The sequence below is a fragment of the Orcinus orca genome, chromosome 1, assembly GCF_937001465.1.
Source record: "Orcinus orca chromosome 1, mOrcOrc1.1, whole genome shotgun sequence".
Classification (NCBI taxonomy): domain Eukaryota; kingdom Metazoa; phylum Chordata; class Mammalia; order Artiodactyla; family Delphinidae; genus Orcinus; species Orcinus orca.
Window position 1 is genome coordinate 62,997,040 of NC_064559.1, and position 21,423 is coordinate 63,018,462.

Below are 21,423 nucleotides of genomic sequence, written 5' to 3' on the forward strand. Positions count from 1 at the left end.
AAACTAAGAACCCATATATTCTTTACAGTTAAGCAATCTGCAGGTTTGTTAGTTATATTTTAAAATAAAAATCCATTTATAAGCAAGTAATTATCTGAATAAACTGTAATTTTATTTTGTTTTATTATTTTTTGACTGCGCTGAATGGCATGCGGGATCTTAGTTCCCCAACCAGGGACTGAACCCTCGCCCCCTGCAGTGGTAGCGCATAGTCTTAACCACTGGACCACCAGGGAAGTCCCAGTAGACTGTAATTTTACATCTAATGTATCAGACATGGTACTTAGTATGCAAACTGGAACTCAAATGTATTTTTACTTTCCTAAGCTAACCAACTGACATCAGTGGGAAATGCTAAGAACACAGTGACAGACCCTTAACATTTGAGAAACTAGACATTCAAGGTTATCCTCAAGTGAATGTAAAAGCCCATAATATGGAAGTAATGTGTAATTTTATAAAGGCAACAAATGCTTCAGTCAACATACAGAAAGTGAGTCACCACGCTCCAGAGTTAGGATGGCTGATCATCTCATGTTTGATCCAATTTCTCTTATTTCATTAGCAGTAATTCTTGTGAAAAAGGAATAAAGATTTTCCCTATTTGTAAAATCAACTACCACTGCTGCTGGTGGAAATAAAAAAGTCTAAGAAAGCACTAGCTTTCAGCCACAAAATCAGAGTCTTAGAGACATTAAAAAGTAAAATATCTAAATTCATACTGCTTAGCTCTATGGTGAATGAGTCTGCCATGCAATCCACATTAAAACAGGGCAAGAAATTCATGGGACTGTTTCAGCAAGTGTTCCAGCTAGAATTTATCTTACATAGCTCTATAAATGGTTTTAGACCCAAATATATATATACAAAGCTTTGCTTAAATTTTCAGTTTTATTTTATTACAGTTCATGGGAGAAACCATATGCAGGGTGTAAATCATATGCAGGGTGTAAATCCTAATCCTGCCTTTATTTCCCGGCTGGTTTTGTGCCTCAATTTCCTATTCCTTGAAATAATACCTAACTTGCAGGGCTGCCATAAGAACTAAAAACTCAGGTAATGCATACAGTGCTTAAGATTTTAAAAAACATGTCATCAGGGTTTTATTAAATGTGGTGCTCAATAAATGGTAGCTACTGAAACTTCTATTATAGTAATGGATTCCCAAGGAATCCGATATAGTGTTTTTTCAGTGTTCTCCAATCATTCTGAGTCTGTTTCTCTTCCCTTAGAAATACATGCCTCTTCTTTGAATCTGAATTCTTTAGGCATGGATGTCCTGCTCACTCTCTTCTAGTGTCTTAATGGGATCAGCTACCCTATTTCTCTCTGCAAACAAGTCCCATACCTAAGCTAGATGGCCACAATACTGGCAGAGGGACTGCTGCTACAAAAAAATGCAAGGCGGAGCCCAAACAGGGGACAGAAAGGAGACTGGCTGACACTTCAGACAGAACAGAACGCTGCCCCTCCCCTTCGCGGGATGTATTTACAGCAGCCTACCTGGCTAGCCTCAGTTGGAGTAACTTGAGAGACATGTTAAATACAGCAGGAAGCCCCACTGCTCAGTTTCACATAAAGAGGCAGGTATGCTTTAAAGATTAACAAATATCTCCAGGTACCAAAAAATTTTAAACGAAAGATATGTAGGCAGGAAGCTGCTGTATTGGTTCAACTCATTTACTTCAAATTAAAAGGTGTTATGGCCAGTAGGGGTGGAAAACAAAGACAGTCTCCAAGAGTGACTCTCATTTTTACTATCTCTCATAGTTAGGCATTTTAAAAATCACGAGTCAAAGAGGCAACACTCTCTGCTAGTAAAAACCTAGTGAAACTATTACTTTCTGGGTATCCCTGCCCATAATTCCCTTCTTAAATGGTTGATAAAGATACAGAGTCAAATGTCGAGTATGGGCTGTGGAGACAATCTATCCTTTACAGACTCACCTTCCTCCCATGGGGGCCTCAGTTTCCTCATTTTTATGGTATTAATTTTCTCTTTATACAGGGTTTAATCAAGTGTAAATTTTTTAAAAAAAATTATGAAATAAAAGGATGTATTAGAAACAGGTGTGTGTTTTTATCTACTCACAATACCATTACTTCAATACAATTTATACTGAATGTGGATACGATTTCCCATTTTGATTAACACCTATAACAAGAGCAACTTTTTTGTTATAGCCATTCAACTTTTTTGAATGGCTGCGTAGCTGGCACCATGCTTAACACATTTCCTTTAATACTCACAATGACTTATGAAATTTATTATCCCCATTTTATAGGTGAACAAATTAAGTCTTTTTCAAAAAGACTGGGGAAACTGCCTGAAGTTACACAGCTTAGTAAGTGGCTAGTAAGTCATTCCCAGAACTAACTGACCCAAACGACTAGTCTCTCAACTACTCTGTAGTTTCTCTGATATATGGCAGCAAAAGATGAAACAATCTGCAGAAGAAGTTAGATAATCTTAAGTCAATACAATCCCAGTTCCTGCAAATACTAGCTAATATTTGACAACTCAATACTCAAATTGGTCTTTATTCACCGAATACAAGTCACAGTTAAATGGGAAGTTTCTTCTTTTAGCTCTATTACATCTAAATAAAAAGCTGGATCTGAGAACGATCTTGTACCTGTGTTGCCATCTCCACTCTCCATAGATGGTTTACTGGTTTCTGACGGATTGTTCATTCTTGAGTCTGCAATAAATCAGAAGAGAATAGGTTTTGAAAATATTGGGGATGTGGTTAGGGAGGCAAAATTGTGGCAAAGGAAAAGGTCAAGAATATTGACTATTGTTACAGTCCTACAGTTCAAGGAGAGATGGTATCAACATTAAAACATTGCAAACTATAACAGAATTTTATCTGAAAGAAATTCAGGATTCCTTTAACTCTGAAGTGATCCACAAATAAATTGTCTTTCTAAAGAACCTTAAGATTCTTCCAAGAGAAATAACAGAAATCTAACCTGCAAAAAAAATTATAATAGAGTATAATATAAAAAAGAGGAAAAATGTTTTATAATATGAAGCATAAAGTATATTAAATAAACAAAGTTGGGGCAGGGAGGAGGAGAGAAGTACCTCACAAAGTAAAATGTTATTCCCAAATAAAGTTTCTTTTTTCATAAGTAAAGATATTCATTAATTGTAACCTAAATAATCTACTGGTAACCTTGATTACAGACTGGACAATACCTCAACCTAACAGAATAAAATGAAAACATGTCTAAGAAAAATATCTCCATATTTACTCCCCACCCCCTGCCCCAAAACAAATTAAACATGCGTCAAAGTGAGAATATATCAAATTCAAACCTCAATCATAAACCAGTACAAGAAGCTGGCCTACAAGGCATAACAGATACATCTAATAACTGCAAAATTAAATCACAACCACACCCAGTTAAAAATTATACTGCCTTGATATCCTAAATGAATGCTTTCATAGTAATACATTTTCATCAAGCAATATTAAGTATCCTAGAAGATATGCAAGAGGAAAGACAAGAACAAGTCTGCTTTTCTTCTACCTCTCCTAAAGGGTAAAAACTATACATTTAATATGTATCTTATTCTACTTCTCCTGTGAACTCAAACTTAGCATATTTATAGTCAAAGAAGTTTACCATCAAGCAAGCTCTACCTTTTCTCTCAATGGGTTAAGAACCATTAACTATAATTAGCAGAGAATAATACTTAAACTATATATTATATTCAATTTTTTGACTGAACAGCCCATTTTGTCATCTGCTTAAATGTTTAACTAGAAAATCAAAACAATCATTAGTAGTCCCAACCGTGTTGTCCATGTTTACTTTATCCACATGCATAACTGATGAGAAAGATCAAGAATCCTTCTCTCATAAATTTCATTTCCAACCTGGAAGCTGTGTAATAGCTTTTTAAATAGTTTTTGAAACAAATGCTTGCCTTATGGGCTTAAGCAGTTCTATCATATATTTGTTTTGTTCTTCACATGTTCAAAGGGTTCAAATTTGTATGTCTGTGGTCATAAATGAGGGTAGTTCTATAACTTCCTTCCCCCTACAGAAAAATTTAAATATCATCTGAAAGCATACTAAGGTTTGAAAGGAACAGGTGTACAGCTTAGTAAACATCAGCTTTCTGAATGACTTAACCAAAATCTTATGAAAGTCAACAAAGACCACAACAAATGTAATAGAATACACCATTAAGCATACATGCTGCTCAATGCTTCCTTTAGAGTGTATTTTAAAAGAAAGTGGGAAAAAATGATAAAGCAGTTAACATTCATCAGAAGGGTAACAATGTTTTCCACATACCATAAAAACAAAGCTGTAGGCATAATTCTCAACAAGTCATGACCTGCACAACTCATATCCTGATTTCCACATCTAAAAATTAAAAATTATGTCACAGGTATTCTATGTGAATCTTCTATGCATTTTCTATCAAACTGTCAAGAGTTTAATACACATACACAAAAATAAATAAATCCTGATTAACTGAACAACTATGAATGTTGTACACTGGAATGGAATGGAAGAATGTTTAAATGATATTTACTGTGAACTGAAAATTACAGATATAATGTCTAATTCTAAAATATAATGCTAAAAATATTTCAGAAAGGTACTTTCCTTTCCTTTCTTGAGTTCCCAACTTAGTAGATGTAAAAGAGTAAATACAAGTAAGTTCTTTTTTTGATATGTGAAGTTTGTTTTTTCCCTCTGGGCACACTGAACTGACTGTATGAGTCTAATACACAGTCTACAGGTTGCTCTTGGATTGAATTCTTGACATCAGTTTGTTATTTTAGTCATTCACCCTTTAAATAGTTATTTTTATCATGCTGTACAAGTATTAGTACTACCCTGGGTTTAGGCCATGCCTTCCAGCTAAAAATTCAAACATTTTCAGAACTATCATTTTATTTTATCCGGAACTACTGTGATGGTGATGGGGGGCAGCCTCAATTTTTCAAGCAGGAAAAATTACCTACAGGAAAAAAAAATCATTTGTAGAGGTTTTAAAACTAAGATATCAGAGACCTGGAGTTCTTATCATCACCTGGAGAGGTGACTAGAGTAACCCAAAGAGGTTTCAACAATTTTGCATACAAACAGAAAAAACTCAACACAAAATATGGCCACCATGGTCACAATAAGTCTAAAAAACAAAGTGCCTCAATCTATTTTAAATCTTAATCACCAAAGAGAGTTTATATATTCAAGCCACACATCCCCCTCCCCAAATCTTGTTGTTCTATAGGAAAAACTCTAAAAACAGGCTTTCCAGCACTTAAAAATTATTTCCTGAAGAACAGAAGTTGATTTTTTAAAAATAAAAAAGGCTAGTATTAGCCAAAATTTGAAAACAGTTAACAGTTTCTAAAATCTGGAAATTGATCAACAGTCCTATTGCAGTAACCATTCCAATTACCTTCTGCATTAGCATTTATGGGAACAACTATGCACTATGGCTCCATCTTATTTTTCACTAGGCATTTTTTAGAGAAGACATTCACATTCGGTATGCAAAACTTTTTAAATTAATATGTACATATTATTTAGGTACACTTTATACCTTGTTTCAGATTTAGACTGTTTTTAGAACTACATGAAATGCTCTCAATAGAAATTTCCAAAAAGCAAAAATGTCCTCCATTCCAGTTGAACTCTAAATCCACACTATTTACTGAAAATATCCTCTGAACCAGAAGAGCTAGTGGTAGGGAAGGACCTACTGCAAATTCAAGCAGGCTTGTGCTTTGCAAATGCTTTCCTCCTTCCCAGCTCAATCCACTTCTCCCCCCTCCCCCGAGTTGGTTGCATATGCGATTAAGCATTTATGCATAGTCAACTCCACACATGCTATTTCCATATTAAAGCTTATAAGAAAGAACCGTGCTGGTACCCACCTAGAACATAGTCACTGCAGTCCAGCATTGCTGTGAAATCTTCTAGAGGTTCAGACAGTCCAAAGCAAGGAAGAAACAGGTAGCGGTTTGGGGTAGGGGAAAGAAGGTACTATTATTTCTAACAAATCTACACTATATCCTTAAAAGAACAAGGGTGGGAGGTGGAAAGTGGATTGGGGGAGAAGCGAAATACAACTTCAGTTACACCATAGCAATCTTCAACTGAATAAGGAAACTTCAGTTGCTCACAGGAGTTTTAGCCTCTCCTACCAGCTAGGACTGACATTGTCAAGGCAACTGAAGCATGAAAAGTTCCTCTTTTTGTAATAAAATAGAAACAAAGATTGCAGCTGGCAGTTTCCATAATGAAGCTTTATCAGTATGCGCGTGATTAGGGCCTTATGCAAATCTCTCCTCGTTAGCACAGCAGCCAGTACTTTGAAGTCCACGAACAATTCATTTACAGAATACACTGAAAGCACTCCCTGCATAATTTAAATCATTGCATAAATATTTATCAGTCCATTTGCATATTAATTGGCAGTGCATGAAGGGAAAAATTATCTCCTGAGTGCCAGCATAATAATTAGGAGGATAAAATGAGATTTCTTCCAATGGCCTGGCTTCTTGGACCTAACTTGAGATAGTACCGGGGGAGAAGGGAGGGACAGGAGACAGAGTTCTGTTAAAATGCCACTGAAATGACACGTACAAATTAGAAACAACTCTACAGACTTAAGCACCTTTAATCTTATTCCTGCTGGCAACAATGACTTCAGTAATAAGGGGATTTGCAAAAAGCTTTCTACACAATCCAAATAATCCCAAGGAAACAATTAGCAAGGTAGAAGCAGAACATAGGGCTGTCAAGATGGTGCTAGCCTACTGATAGAGAATTTTCCGAATATTAACATACACTGTCAGGTGAAAGTCCTACTTTAAAACGAGGCACCAGTATAAATCTGGAAGCAGTGTAGGATCTATAAAATTATCTTCCAGAGTATGAAAATTCATTATCTACAAATCCTTTTATACTACCAAATTAACCAAATAGATTAGTTGAATGCCACATATCATACAATATTCTTCCCCCATCAGAATCAATCTAAAGTGTACGACAGTCTGTTATTTACAATATCAATCATCAAAAAATAGGTCATGTAAATTGTAGAATTAGTATTTTCAAGTAAATTTCACTTAATGTATATGAATCTATAGACTTAGAATACTTACAGAAGAATATATTTATTTAAAGTGAATTTACAAGGTAAAACATCAACCCCAAATTTTTTAGGCATTACCATATGACAACATTCCAATGTTATCATCATAGACAATTCAGGAGATTTGTAAAAACCCATGAAATAGGCATTATTACCCCCCTTTTAAAATAAGGAAACTGAGGCACAGAGAGCTGAAGTAGTTTATCTAATGTCACACTAATAATCTGGAGTCAGGATTTAAAACCAGATTTTGCTGACATTAAAATTTGAGCTCTTGGCTACTATTATACCTATGGACAAGTTATACATTTAAGGAACTGGTAGGCATGGGGGGCTTGAATCAAGCAGCAAACTAAAATAGCTTACTTTCAGTGTAGTAAGGAAGCCAATAATTGGTGACAACAATTTTGTGTTTAAAAGTCAAGGGTGTATGGATACACAGAAGAGTGCACTAGACTTGAGGAGAGTTCTCAAGGGTATTATTCCATTAACAACTGCTTTTATTTAGAACTAATCTTCAAGGATGCCAAGTGTCTGATTTTTAAAAATATGTATGTACCTTTTCCCAACATTAAGGATGAAATTAAATTCAACATGCATATGAGGAAATGAAAGACAACATTTCTATAAGGGACCTTCAAAAGATTTCCCTGCAAGTCAATAACTATGCTAGGAACAGAACCAAAAACCTTTCTTAACTTTTAGATCAGCACTCTATTTATACTGCTAGTTTTTCTATGTTTTACAGAACCACAAAATCTATAAAAGGAGAGGGTTTGGGGGAGAAATTTAACAATGACGTGTAGTACCCATGAGACTTTCCCTCTTTGAACCTTCCTTTTCTCATCTGTAAAATGATACTATCTTTTTCATGAGGTTGCTGTGAGGATAAATGTGCTTGTGCTTCTCAGACTAGACCCTGGACTGGAGCATGAGGTAGTTGTGCCAGGGAAGACATCAAGACACACGATAAACATGGTGCATCCTTTAAGAACATTGATTTTATTCAATAATGAATCATAATACTTTTTAGTAAAACAATCAAGAATATATTATGGAACAGAATACAAAATTCAAAAGAGTTTTTAAGGTAGAATGTATTGGATTATACAGCTTCTACTTGGTGGGAAAACATGAGAAGAAATGATGAACGTGAATAAATGTTTCTTTCCTTCCTCTTTTGCCTTCATAAAATTTTACATTTATTGCCTGTATTTATCATAGAATCTCTCTGCATCTCACCATCTACCTTTTTGTACTGCATGCAGTTAAAACCTCTAAACTACCTTTCTTATGCCAATTAGGTCTTTCATACATTAGTTAAGGATGACTTATAGCGACAGCCAGACAATCACAGCCAACGAAGGAGTATTTGCTGGAAGGTACCTTGCAGGGCAGGATTTCAGTAGTATAATAATCCTCCTCCCCCTCAGGCCAAGAGTCCCACAGGGTCTCTGCACAGCAGGCCTATAGCTCACTAACTCACACAGGTTACTATGCAAAGTGGGACCTCCTTCCCCTCTGCTGCACAACTCACTATCTTCACTGCAGGAAGAGGGAGAGGGGCAAAAGAAGGAGGCAGCACTGAGATGCAGCTATCCAGAGTGACAGGAAGCCTCACCTTACCCAGGCAGCTGACTCGGTCACAATGGTGGGGGTGAGAAAACTCCCCTCCTGCCACTCTTGATCTAGGTACTTTGTGCATTCTAGAAGTCAGGCTTAAATACTAGAAGGTTGTCCAGGCCTTCTACAGTTGGACTGGGAGAGGGATGGCCACCATTTCTCCTCTACAGTCCCTTAACCATGGAACAGCTGATCTGAAAGAGGGAAAGAGCTTTTCCCACAAAGTCTCAAATGTTCACCTCATTTGGTCCTCTGTCTGAAATATCAGATTAAAACTTAACCTAAAAAGAATACCCTTTTTAAAAAGGAAAACCATTTCTGGGAAGTTTGTAGGATTGTTATTCACACTTCAGCATGAATTAATCCAATTAAATTGCTTTCCTTTAAGACCTAGTTTAGGAGTTGATTAGTGAGGTAATGGTTGTTTCCATTGGAAAACAGGCCAATAAACTCTTTTTTTAAAAAGAAATTTACTTTTTTTTGAAGTATGGTTGATTTACAGTGTTTCAGATGTACAGCAAAGTAATTCAGATATATATATGTATCTTTTTCAGATTCTTTCCCATTAAAGGTTATTACAAGATATTGATTATAGTTCCCTGTGCTATACATCCTTGATTTTTACCTATTTTATACATAGTACTGTGTATATGCCAACCCCAAATTTCCAATTTATCTCCCTCCCCCATCTCCCTTGGTAACCATAAGTTTGTTTTCTATGTCTGTGAGTCTATTTTTGTTTTGTAAATAAGTTCATCTATAGAATTTTTTAAGTTTCCACATATAAATGATATATGATATTTGTCTTTCTCTGTCTGATTTACTTTACTTAATATGATAATCTCTAGGTCCATCCATGTTGCTACAGATGGCATTATTTCATTCTTTTTAATGGCTGAGTAATAGTCCACTGTGTATATATATCACATCTTCTTTATCTATTCATCTGCTGATGGACACCTAGGTTGCTTCCAGGTCTTGGCTACTGTAAACAGTGCTGCTATGAACATTGAGGTGCATGTACCTTTTTGAGTTAAGAGTTTTCTTGGGATATATGCCCAGGAATGGGATTGCAGGATCATACGGTAACCCTATTTTTAGTTTTGAAAGGAATCTCCATACTTTTCCCCATAATGGCTATACCAATTTACACTCCCACCAACAGTGTAGGAGGGTTCCTTTTTCTCCATACCCCCTCCAGCATTTATTATTTGTAGACTTAATACTGATGGCCATTTTGACTGGCATGTGAATGATGCCCCCTAAGGCTGCAATACAGGGATTTCAGTGCTTAAAACAACAACAACAACAACAACAACCCCAAAATGGAATGTCTACCATTTACTAAAAATTTAGATGGGCAAATACCAAGAAAGAATTTACTTTATCAATTTGGCTATTAAGCACTGCCAAATAACAAGAGATCTGAAGGATAATCTTATTTCACAAAAAGTAAACTGAGGCCTAGAGAATGACTCTTAGGTGACACAGCTATTAAGTAGCAGAGAAAGTGGGGGTGGGGGGTATATAATACGGAAGTATGAGAGGAAAATAAGTACAATAAAATATGCTGAAACTCTTACCACATGACACAGAGATCTGTAGTTGCTGGTCAATTAAAAAGGTCAACTTAAATATAAAAACATTTATACATACCTTAAACATTTCATTTTAACACAAAGCACAAAACTATACATTCATTCACCAACCTTTTGATGTTGGACTAAAGCCTTTGCTTTAAGTTTGGATCCACTAATTTGAATTTCCTCTTCTTTCTGGGATAAATCATGCCCTAAATACACACTCTAATATTTCCAGTTTCAATTTCTTTAGCTTTGTTTTTCAAGCTTATCACATTTTCACATTTTATGTATGTGTATAAAATAAATATTAAAAACTCAAGAAAAGTTTCATGAAACAATGCTCCTTCCTAGGTGTAATGTACTCTGATATGTTCTAATACATTTCTTCTTTTTTTTAAATTGATTTAAACCTACTAAGTTGATTTCATGACCCATGGACTGAAAAACTGCTTTAAAAGACACGTGAAGCAATCTGAGTACAGAATCTTTTTCCTTCTTACTTTTTTTTTTAAAGAATAATTTATCCCTGATATTTTACAGCTCCCTTGTTCTCATCTAATTCAGCAGTATTTTTTTTTACTTATTACCCTTTATCAGATCTTTTCAAAGCATTCAACTTAAGTTTTCACAGAAACATCACTTCTCTTTCCTTTGATTTATATAATAATTATTTAAATTGTGTAATTAAAATAAGTATAAACCAGCATGAAAAGGCTTGAGAGCACAAACGTGTAAATGACTCCTGATACCCATACAACTTCAGCAGCAGCAGCAGATATGCACAGACATACTAAGGGGTAAGCATTCAGCATGCTGTAGGGGAATCATCAGTATGTTTCAAGCAAGAATTCTCAGGGCATCAGTTAATTGGATCAGTCATTTAAGAGGTGGTTTGTTAAGAAAGCTACCACACTAGAAAGCAGCTAGTATTAAGTGGCTCATGCTCTGGTGTCTTCCGTAACCTGTGCTATCTTATTTTTCTACAGCCATGCCATAGCTCGTTTACTGCTCAGTCCAACACTCTGGCATCTTTTCAGTAAACACAGCAACATCACAAAATCCAATCCTGAATTGCTTAGCTGTAAAAGCTTAAATCTTGTGTAGCTTTACTAAAGTTTTACCATTACACTAAATTTTTCTGTCTAGTCTATCTTATCATCCTGTTTCTTTACTTCTATAACTGTCTTTTATTTGTTCTAATGTAAAGAGTTTTGCAAAGTCATTTATTTCATGTATGAACACATTCAACAAGTATTTTACTAAGTGCTGCCAGACACCAGGATAGGAATTGGGTCTACAACGCTGAGCCACAGAATGCTTACAATTCAATAGTAGACAGAAATATTAAGCAATCATCTAAATACAGAATTACAAAGTGTGAAAATTCCATGGAAGATCAGGTGACAACATGGCTTTTACACAGGCCTATTATTTGTCTTGACATACTTGGCTACTATTAGAGTTCTCTAACTTCAAGAAATGGAATGTGACTTTTTCTCTGATTCCATTTACTAAATCCATGAAAAACAGGCTTTGTTTTATTTAAAACCACATGCTGCTTTGTTTATTGTCATTCATCCTTTGAACTATTTTGTTTCACTTCTGATATTGGTAATTTGTGTCTTCTCTCTTTCTATCTCTCTCTTACTCCCAGGTTTCATAAATTTGTGTGAAAATACAGGTAACAAGTATCCCAAAGTTCTTCATGAGATACAAAATCTAAATATATACTCCTTCACTAAACTAATTAAAATGTTCTTCAGACTAATCGGATGTTATTAATATCTCTTACCATTAACAGTACAGTAGCAGTCATTCCATAAATATTTACTAACTCTCAAACTGTCTGAAATACCGTTCCCTCCCTATATCAACTAGTGAAAAGTCTATCTATGCTATAAAGACAGGCTCAAAAGTTATGACCACAGATCTTCATTCCCCTCACTGTCAAGTAACTATTTGTTTCCCTGAAATCATATAGCAATGATAATATCCCTCTCTTTTGTTTTTAACTTTCTACTTTGAAATAGTTAGAAATTCACAGGAATTTATAGAGACAGGTCTCATGTACTCTTCATCCAGTTTTCCCCACTGGTTACATCTTATATAACTAACAGTACCGTACAACAGTACAAATCTAGGAAACTGGTATAGAGCATATGTAAAGTTCTATGTTATTTTACTGTCACGTGTGTAGATTCATGTAACCACCACTGCAATCAAAATACAGAACTATTTTTTCACAAAGAATTCCCTGCTGCTACCCCACTATAGGCATATCCACTCCTCTCCCTCTGGCTATTCCTAATCCTTGACAATCACTCATCTGCCATCCATTTTTCTAATTTTGTCATTTTGGGATTATACAAATGGAATCATACAGTATATGACCATTTGAGGTTGGCATGTTTTACTCACCATAATGCCCTTAAGACCCATCCAAGTTATTCTGTGTATCAACAGTTTATTCCTTTTCATTGCTGAACAGAGTAGTGCATGGTATGGATGTACCATAGTTTGTCTAACCATTCACCAATTAAGGGACTTTTTCGTTGCTTCCAGTTTGGGGTCATTACAAATAAAGCTGCTATAAACATTCATACACAGCATGTACATAGGATCACAAGCTCTACCCTGGGAGGAAGTATTTGCAAAAGACATATCTGACTCTCAACTATAATATACAAAGCACATTCACGTACATATTTTTATGTGGACATAATTTTTTTTCCTCTGGGATAAATGCACAGAAGTGAGATTCCTTGGTCATATGACAAGTATATATTTAGTTTTAAAGAAAATTCCAAATATTTTCCAGAATGGCTGTACCATTTGACATTCTCAAAACAATGTATGAGAAATCCAGTTTTTCTAAATCTACACCAGCATTTGGTAGTGTCATAACCTTTTATTTTAGCTGTTTTAATAGGTATGCAGTGATATCTCATGGTGGTCTTAATCTGCATTTCCTCAATGGCTTATGGACCATCTTTTTATATGCTTATTTACCATTCATATATCCTCTTCAGTGACATGTCTATTCTTTCTTGAATTTTTTTAGAATGCAAAAATCTCTTTTTTTGGGGCTGCACCACGCGGCTTGTGGGATTTTAGTTCCCAGACCAGGAATTGAACCCAGGCCCTCGGCAGTGAGAGCATGGAGTCCTAACCACTGGACCGCCAGGGAATTCCCCCCAAATCTCTATTTTCTAATGGATTGCTTTTTTGGGGGTTCAGTTTTGAGAGTTCTTCATACACTGTAGATAATAATCTTTTATCAGATATGTGCTTTGCAAATGTTTTTCCTCACTGTGGAGCTTGACTCTTCATCCTTTTAGCAGAGTTTTGCACACAGAAAAACTTTTTAATTTGGATAAAGTCCAGTTTATCAATTTTTTTCTTTTATGGACTGTGCTCCTGGTGTCATGATTAAGCACTTTTCACCAAGCCCTACATCCTGAAAATTTTCTTCTGTTTTTATCCTAGTGTGAGGTTTAGGTTAAAGGTTCTTCCCCCACCCCTCCCCAAATCATTTGTCAAAAAGACTATTCTTCCTCCACTGAATTGCTTTTGTACTTTAGTCACAAATCTACTGGCTGTACTTGTGTGGATATTTCTGGGTTTTCTATTCTATTCCATTGATCAGTGTGTCAATGCCTCTACGGATCAAGCCCTGAGGTTTGATTCCTACAGCTATATAAAGTCTTAAAATTAAAGACTGATTCTTCCCACTTTATTTTTCTTTTTCTAAGTTTTCTTAGCTATTCTAATTCGCCTACATTCCTGTATTAATTTGAGAATAATCTTATCTATTAAAATCTTAACAGAATTAACAGATAGATGCTACTATATATAAAACAGATAAGGAACAAGGACAATATCTTGTAATAAACTATAATGGAAAAGAATCTAAAAAAGAATACATATATATATATGTATCTCATTTTGCTGTACATCCAAAACTAACAACATTGTACATCAGTATTTCAATCAAAAAAACAAAAATAAAAGAATCTTAGGGGCATTTTGAGAGGAACTGCATTAAACCTGTATATCAATTGGGGAAGAATTTATCTTTCCTATGTTGAATCTCCTAATCCATGAACACAGTACATCTCTCCATTTCCCTATATCTTCCTTGATTTCTCCCATCAGCATTTTGTAGTTTTCAGCATAAAAGTCCTGAACATGTTCTGCTGGATTTAAAATTATTTTTTTTTTAGTCATTCTTTTAGAGTAAGGCTGCTAGAAACAAATTCTCTTTGTTTTCCTCTATCTAAGAATGTCTTGATTTCTCCTTCATTCCTGATGAATATTTTTCCCAGATATAGAATGTGAGGTTTTGAGCTCTTTCTGTACTTGAAAAATGTTACCCTGCTGTCTCCCAGCCTCCATGGTTTCTGATAAGAAATCCATTATCATTGGAATGTTTTTTCCCCATATATAAGGTGTTATTTCTCTCTCACTATTTTCAAGATTTTTCCTTTGTCTTTAAGTTTACGTAAGTTTTATGATGTGTCTTACAGATTTCTTCAGGTTTATCTTGTTTGGAATTTGCTCAGCTTCTTGGATGTGTAGGTTTATGTCTTCTGCCAAGTTTGGCAAGTTTTCATCCATTATTTCAAGTACTTCTTGGCCCTGCCTGCTTTCCCCTCTCCTTCTCTTACTCTAGTTGTAGTCTTTTTTTTGTCATAATCCTATAGGTACTTGAGGCTCTGTTCATTTATTTGTTCTATTTCTCCTTCTCGTTCAGATTGGGTAATTTCTACTGTTCTAGCTTACAGATCACTCTGTCCCCTCCATTCTGCTGTAAGCCTACCCAGTGAGTTTTTTATTTCAGTTACTATGGTTTTCAATTCTAAAATTTCCATTTAGTTCTTTTTTTTTTAAATATAAATTTATTTATTTATTTTTTGGCTGTGTTGGGTCTTGATTGCTGTGCGCGGGCCTTCTCTGGTTGAGGCGAGCAGTGGCTACTCTTCCTTGTGGTGCATGGGCTTCTCATTGGGCAGCTTCTCTTGTTGCGGGCTCTAGGATGCATGGGCTTCAGTAGTTGTGGCTCATGGGATCTAGAGCGCAGGCTCAGTAGTTGTGGCGTGCGGGCTTAGCTGCTCTGTGGCATGTGGGATCTTCCCAGACCAGGGATCAAACCTATGTCCCCTGCATTGGCAGGCAGATTCTTAACCACTGTGCCACCAAGGAAGTCCCTCCGTTTAGTTCTTCATATTTTCTGTTTCTTTAATAAGGCTTTCTGCTTTTTCACTGAGACTTTATATTTTATTTTTTATTTCTCTCCTCTTACTGTTTTGGTGAAGAAATTACTAGTGGAAGTGCTTTAAAAAATTATGGGGAGGGCTTCCCTGGTGGCGCAGTGGTTGAGAGTCCGCCTGCCGATGCAGGGGACACGGGTTCGTGCCCCGGTCCGGGAGGATCCCAAGTGCCGCGGAGCGGCTGGGCCTGTGAGCCATGGCCGCTGGGCCTGCGTGTCCGGAGCCTGTGCTCCGCAACGGGAGAGGCCACAACAGTGAGAGGCCCGCGTACGGCCAAAAAAAAAAAAAAAAAATTATGGGAATATGTGAAAAAGAAACAGAAACCAGCCTGAAACGTCTCCCATGGACAGACTTTTGGACAATTTGAACAAAGTAAATAAAAATAATAATGAATTATAACCATTACTCATAGGAATTCATGAGTCCATGCTGATACAAATAAATAAACAGGGAGAAGAGAACGTTCTACCTTACAGTAGAATGTCAAGAAAATTAACATTTGGAAACCATCATAGCAGTAAGTTCAGTCAAGAAACAACCGATACTAAATCTAGAGGGCAAAAATTTGATGACAAAAATTTACAGTTTGCCCACAAAATATATATTAATTACAAAGGGAAGAAGTGTAACTTGCAGTAAATAAGCTTGGTAAACACCACCTTAATCGAGTGATCAAAGTTAGTATCACTAGTCAGGGGATAAATCAAAATTGTGCAACCCCCCCCCACAAAAAATGAGAACACAACTTCACTTCTGTGATATTCCTGCCACAGACACATACCTGAAGAAGTATCACATAAGTCCCAATTCAAACACATTCCACAAAATGTATTCTTCCAAAGTGTCACAGTGCTGAAAATCAAGGAAAGACTAAGATAGAAGAATACTAAAGAGACAACATGACAACTAAATGCAATGCATGATCCTGGATTGGATTCTTTTGCTATGAAGGGCATTTCTGAGACAACTAGAAAAATTTGGATATGGTCTATGGATTAGTTGATAGTAATGTGTTATTGTAAATTTCTTGAGTTTATGTTTGTATCATGACTATGTAGAAGAATGTCCTTATTTGTAGGAATTATACACTGAAGTATTTGGAAATGATGGACCATCAAGTCTGAGACATACTCTCAAAAGGTTCAGGGAAAAAGTTACTTGTATTATTTTGCAACTTTTCTAAAAGTCTAAAATAATTTTAAAAGAAAAAGAAAGATTTAGCAAAGAAAAAAGGGAAAACGAAAAGAGATCAACAAACTACCATACACTGTTTTATTATCCTAGTGGAGTCTTGCTCTCTCCACTCCTCAGAAATTTCTGATCACAAGATGCGTATTAACACTGGCAACACTATAATTCTTACAGAATTGTGAAACGTATAGATAACCTAGCATGAGAGTGCACTTGAAACAAATTAAACAGTATTCTGATGGACATCTCAAAATATGAAGGAGTCTACATTCTAAAGCTCTACATTGAATTAATGGAAGTTCAGTAAAATTTATACTCAGATCTAAGCACTGAGTATTGAACAACTTTCCACAGTTGGTGTCGTATCACTTATTTATTATCCAAAGAAAGAAAAAGAGCTTGAAATCCATTACAACCAAAAACTCTATTAAATATTTTAGAAACTCAGTTAATTTTAAATAAAATCTACCCAGGCATAAGAAAGTATTAGAAAATGAATTTTAAATGTGGTGTCATAGATATATTGTCATGTTCTTTTAAAACTACTATTTTAGTGGCACTACAATGTGTTATGTCTAAACTTCCCACTTAGGAGACCCTGAGCAAAGGATGTCACATCTGTTATGGGTTGAACTGTGTCTCGCCCAAGATGTTAAAAGCGAATACCCAGGATCTGTGAATGTGACCTTATTTGGAAATAGGGTCTTTGGAGATGATCAAGTTAAGATGAGGTCATTAGGATGAGCCCCAGTCCAATACTATTGCTGTCCTTACAAAAAAGGAAAATTTGAACACAGAGACAGATACATACAGAGGGCAGACAAGAAGAGAGGCATGGTACAGATTCTCCTTCACAACCTTTAGAAGGAACCAACATTGCCAACACCTTAATCTTGAATTTTTAGCCTCCAGAACTATGAAACAATAAATTGCTGTTGTTTAAGCCACCTGGTTTGTGGTACTTCCTAGTATCCCTAGGAAACTTAACACAACATTTGAACCTTAATTCTCTCATTTGAAAAATAGGAATGATTATGCTGTCTCCCAAGACTGTTCTTAAAATTAAAATGAGAATATTAGTTATTTTGAAAATAATCAGGAATTATAAAAATGATAACTGTATTATTCTAACATCTTGATAAATATTCAATAAATACTACTCAAGATTTTTCTCCTGTTATAACAAGAAATTTTAAGTGATGCTTTTGAATATTTCCATGTTTTTTAACTGACTTTTAATCCACAGGCCAGAAAATTATCTTTACTGTACATGGTAAGAACAGTTTTATTAATGTTTGAATTAGCTGAACATGGCTGAAGTAGAATTTGGTTTCCTTTTTCTTCTTTTTTCTCATGTTTTAATCTTCAAATAACATTTCTTAAGAAGTATGAGTTTTCTCTTTTGAAAACTTTTTGAAAACTTTTTTAAAAACATTTTTTTTTGCGATATGATTGACATACAAAAAGCCATACATATTTAATGTATACAAACTAGATAAGTTTGGAGATAAATATACATCTGTGAACTACAACTAAAGCCATAAACTTATTCATCACCTTTAAAAGTTTCCTTTGTGTCCCCCGCCCCGTTTTTTAATTAAAAATTTTTTTGTGTGGGGCAAGAGCAAGTAACTAAGATCTACCCTCTTAGCATGTTTTAAAATATATAATACAGTACTGTTAGCTAACTACAGTCTTCTGAAAACTTAAAATCTAACTACCCGCCCCCCGCCCCAAGAAAGAAAACCCACTAATGCCCCTCTGGCCACATAAGCACTATACAGCAATCCCAGGCAGTTGTGATTCAGAGCACTGGAAACAATCAACAGCACTGGGATGGCCAAAAGTGGAGGACAAAAGAATATGAAGGGTTTAACAAGTTGACCATCCAAACAAAAAGCAAGACATAGATTTGTGCATAATGCTTTCTTCTCTTTGCTCTACTTCCTGTACCGCTGTACTTTTCCATATATTAAAAATGAAAGCATGCATATAGATGTGTATAGCATATGCCCAACAGAGTAGGAATTCAATTAATGTTTGCTGCCCCAGCCCTACTTCACCTCCTTCCCTTCTACTCAGAGGATGATGAGTAGTTTCAAGTAATACTTAGGGTAGTTAATAACTTTGTAATCTCATCATAATGTCACTGTATCAATAAATTTCATACCACCTTCACAAGCTCCAGTTAGAATTTAACTAAAAAAATAATAAAATTTGTCAATGTATCTCACCTTTTATAAAGCTCTAACACATGACCATCTAGAACAGAAAGGTACCAGAAAATCTACTTTACATTATTTCTCATTTTGAATAGTAGAGATTAAAATGCAAATAAATTACAATTCTTTGGTATAAGATCTCCACATTACCAGGAATAAAACAGTTATGTGACATGGGCTACTACAAAATGTACTTTTTTATATCTCACTGTCTACATTCTGTGCACCCCCACCCTCTTTTGGCCAGGCAGGTCGTGGTGGTAATTTAATGAAAGATTCCTGGGGAAAGGTGAATTTCAAGGGATAAATCAGGTTTTTGGCAAAGATTCTCCTGGTTTGGGCAAACTCACGTACTCAAGGTATTTTACTAAAGAAGAGGAATTTTCTTTATACGTCCATCATTACATCTTCATTTAAGATAATCAGCTTTTGTTTATCCCAAAGCCAACCAGACACTTGAAATGTCCTAATTTCTGACTAATACTCTTTGCTATAACATCAAAATTTTTTCATTAAGGGTGTCAACTAATTTTGAAAGGTCTGTTTTAAAAATATTTTAGGAAAATAATCATTGTTTGATGATCAACTATAATAAGTAAAAACACTGGAGAGACAAATGTTCAGTCTCATTAAATATACCTCTGGACTTGCTCAAAGTAGTTTAGTTTAAACATGTATTTATACTTTTCGAGGAGGTATAAAACTTACACCTTGAAATTACATTATAAAATAGCTAATATGATTTCTATAGGTAAAATCATTACAGAGGAAGACATGGTTTTATGGTTTCTCTACGCTACCTCAGTATGTCTCTAAAGTGCTCAGATTTTTGAATGGGTGAATTAAGAGAGGAAATAATTCCATAATTAGTATCAGTAAACAAGGGGTAGGCTGGATTTACGATTAACTTTTTATTCCAAAAATAAACAGACTTCACAGTTTAGTAATAGGCTTTGACATCAGAGAAAACTGTGTTTAAACTCCAGTTCTAGAATTCTAAAATTCTAAACTATATGACCCTTCCTAAGCCTCAGTTTCCTCATCTGTAAAACAGGTGCAACCATACTCCCAAGGGTTCTCCTCAGATTTGAACAAAATGTATCCAAAAGCTTCAATGGCCCCAGTAGTTAATTAGTGGTTGTTAATATTATTGTTAATAGATAAAATATTTTACGTAGAATAAATAAAACCATTTCTTCTTTGCTGTTGCTACAGTAACATATTCAGTTACACAAAAGGAAAATCCATATGAAATGTTACTGTGGTTTATTCCCTTAGGCATGTTAATTTATATTTAAGGTACTTAAAAAAATGAGAATTTTTAAAAGGCATGAGACTAGGAGTCTAGATTCTGATCTCAGCTCTACACTGGCTAAGGAAGCACTGAACTTCCTTAAACAAGTTACTTCATCATTGGTAAAATGTAGATTATAATATTTTGATTATAGATTAATTTTATAAAACTATTATTTACAAAGAACTTCTATTAAACTACCACATAGGGATTATTGCTAATGTTATATTATCACGATAAAGATGATACTTAACATTGACCCTATTTGCATTAATTTCACAACTTTTTCAAAAGAAACCAGAGCCTAATCTAAGTATTAGGGCAATCCTAAACTATTTTCCATTGAGGGCTAGGGCACAGGCATTCTAAGCATAACTCAATTATATCAATAAATATCAAACAAATTTCAGAGTTAAAAATGAAATATATATATTTAAGTCATTTTTATAGTCATTCCACAAAATTAAAGGCAATCATCATAACACCTGGATTTATCAGAGGCCACTAAATTAATAGCTTTTATTAGCAGAAAATATTTACCAGGTATAGAAAGACTGCATTCTTTCTTTGAATTGATTCATTGAAAACTGAGAGTAGTTTGGTAATTAAAAAGTCAGGAAAGCTCTTCTTACTTTTCCAGTCTATGAATACAAAAAGAGAAAAAGGCAAGACTGAGTAAGTCGTATAAAATAACCTAACACTTTAAGTGGGAACAATTACAAACAGTGGAGAACGCTGGATTACCCATCAAGGTATGGTTAGCTGCCTAAACATAAAGTGATTAGAGGCAGGCAGCTCTCTTGTGCCTACTTCCTCATCTACAAAATGGAGTTACTAGCACCTGCCCTTACTTCAGAAACGTGGAGGTAAATCAGAAAGTTCTTGGAACATGTATTACAAGGGGGTGGTCTTTCATGAAGCTAGATAAAAAAGCCCACTTAGTATTTTCTTTAAAGGGTATATTTCATTAACTTAACAAAAGACCCCCAAATCCAACACTAACCTCCCTCCAACTTCACAAGTATCTATTTCAACTGGCTACACCCACACACATAGATGATAGACATAAATGAATATAGATTGCTATCACTGTATTCTGGAAAAAGGT

The 21,423-nt window shown here is 35.2% G+C and overlaps 1 protein-coding gene across 11 annotated transcripts in view; it reads right to left on the reverse strand.

Annotated features, from left to right (window-relative positions):
- POU2F1 (POU class 2 homeobox 1) overlaps nucleotides 1–21,423 on the reverse strand; it is a 193,072-nt gene that overhangs the window by 97,766 nt on the left and 73,883 nt on the right. For 8 of the 11 annotated variants that reach the window (XM_049715608.1, XM_033427992.2, XM_033428001.2 and 5 more), the window contains exon 2: nucleotides 2,637–2,702. In XM_049715608.1, coding sequence (XP_049571565.1) covers nucleotides 2,637–2,702 — 66 coding nt within the window. Of the gene's footprint in view, nucleotides 1–2,636; nucleotides 2,703–5,909; nucleotides 6,114–21,423 lie in introns of those variants that run through there. The other 3 variants (XM_033427993.2, XM_033427994.2, XM_033427999.2) reach the window with 3 other exon arrangements.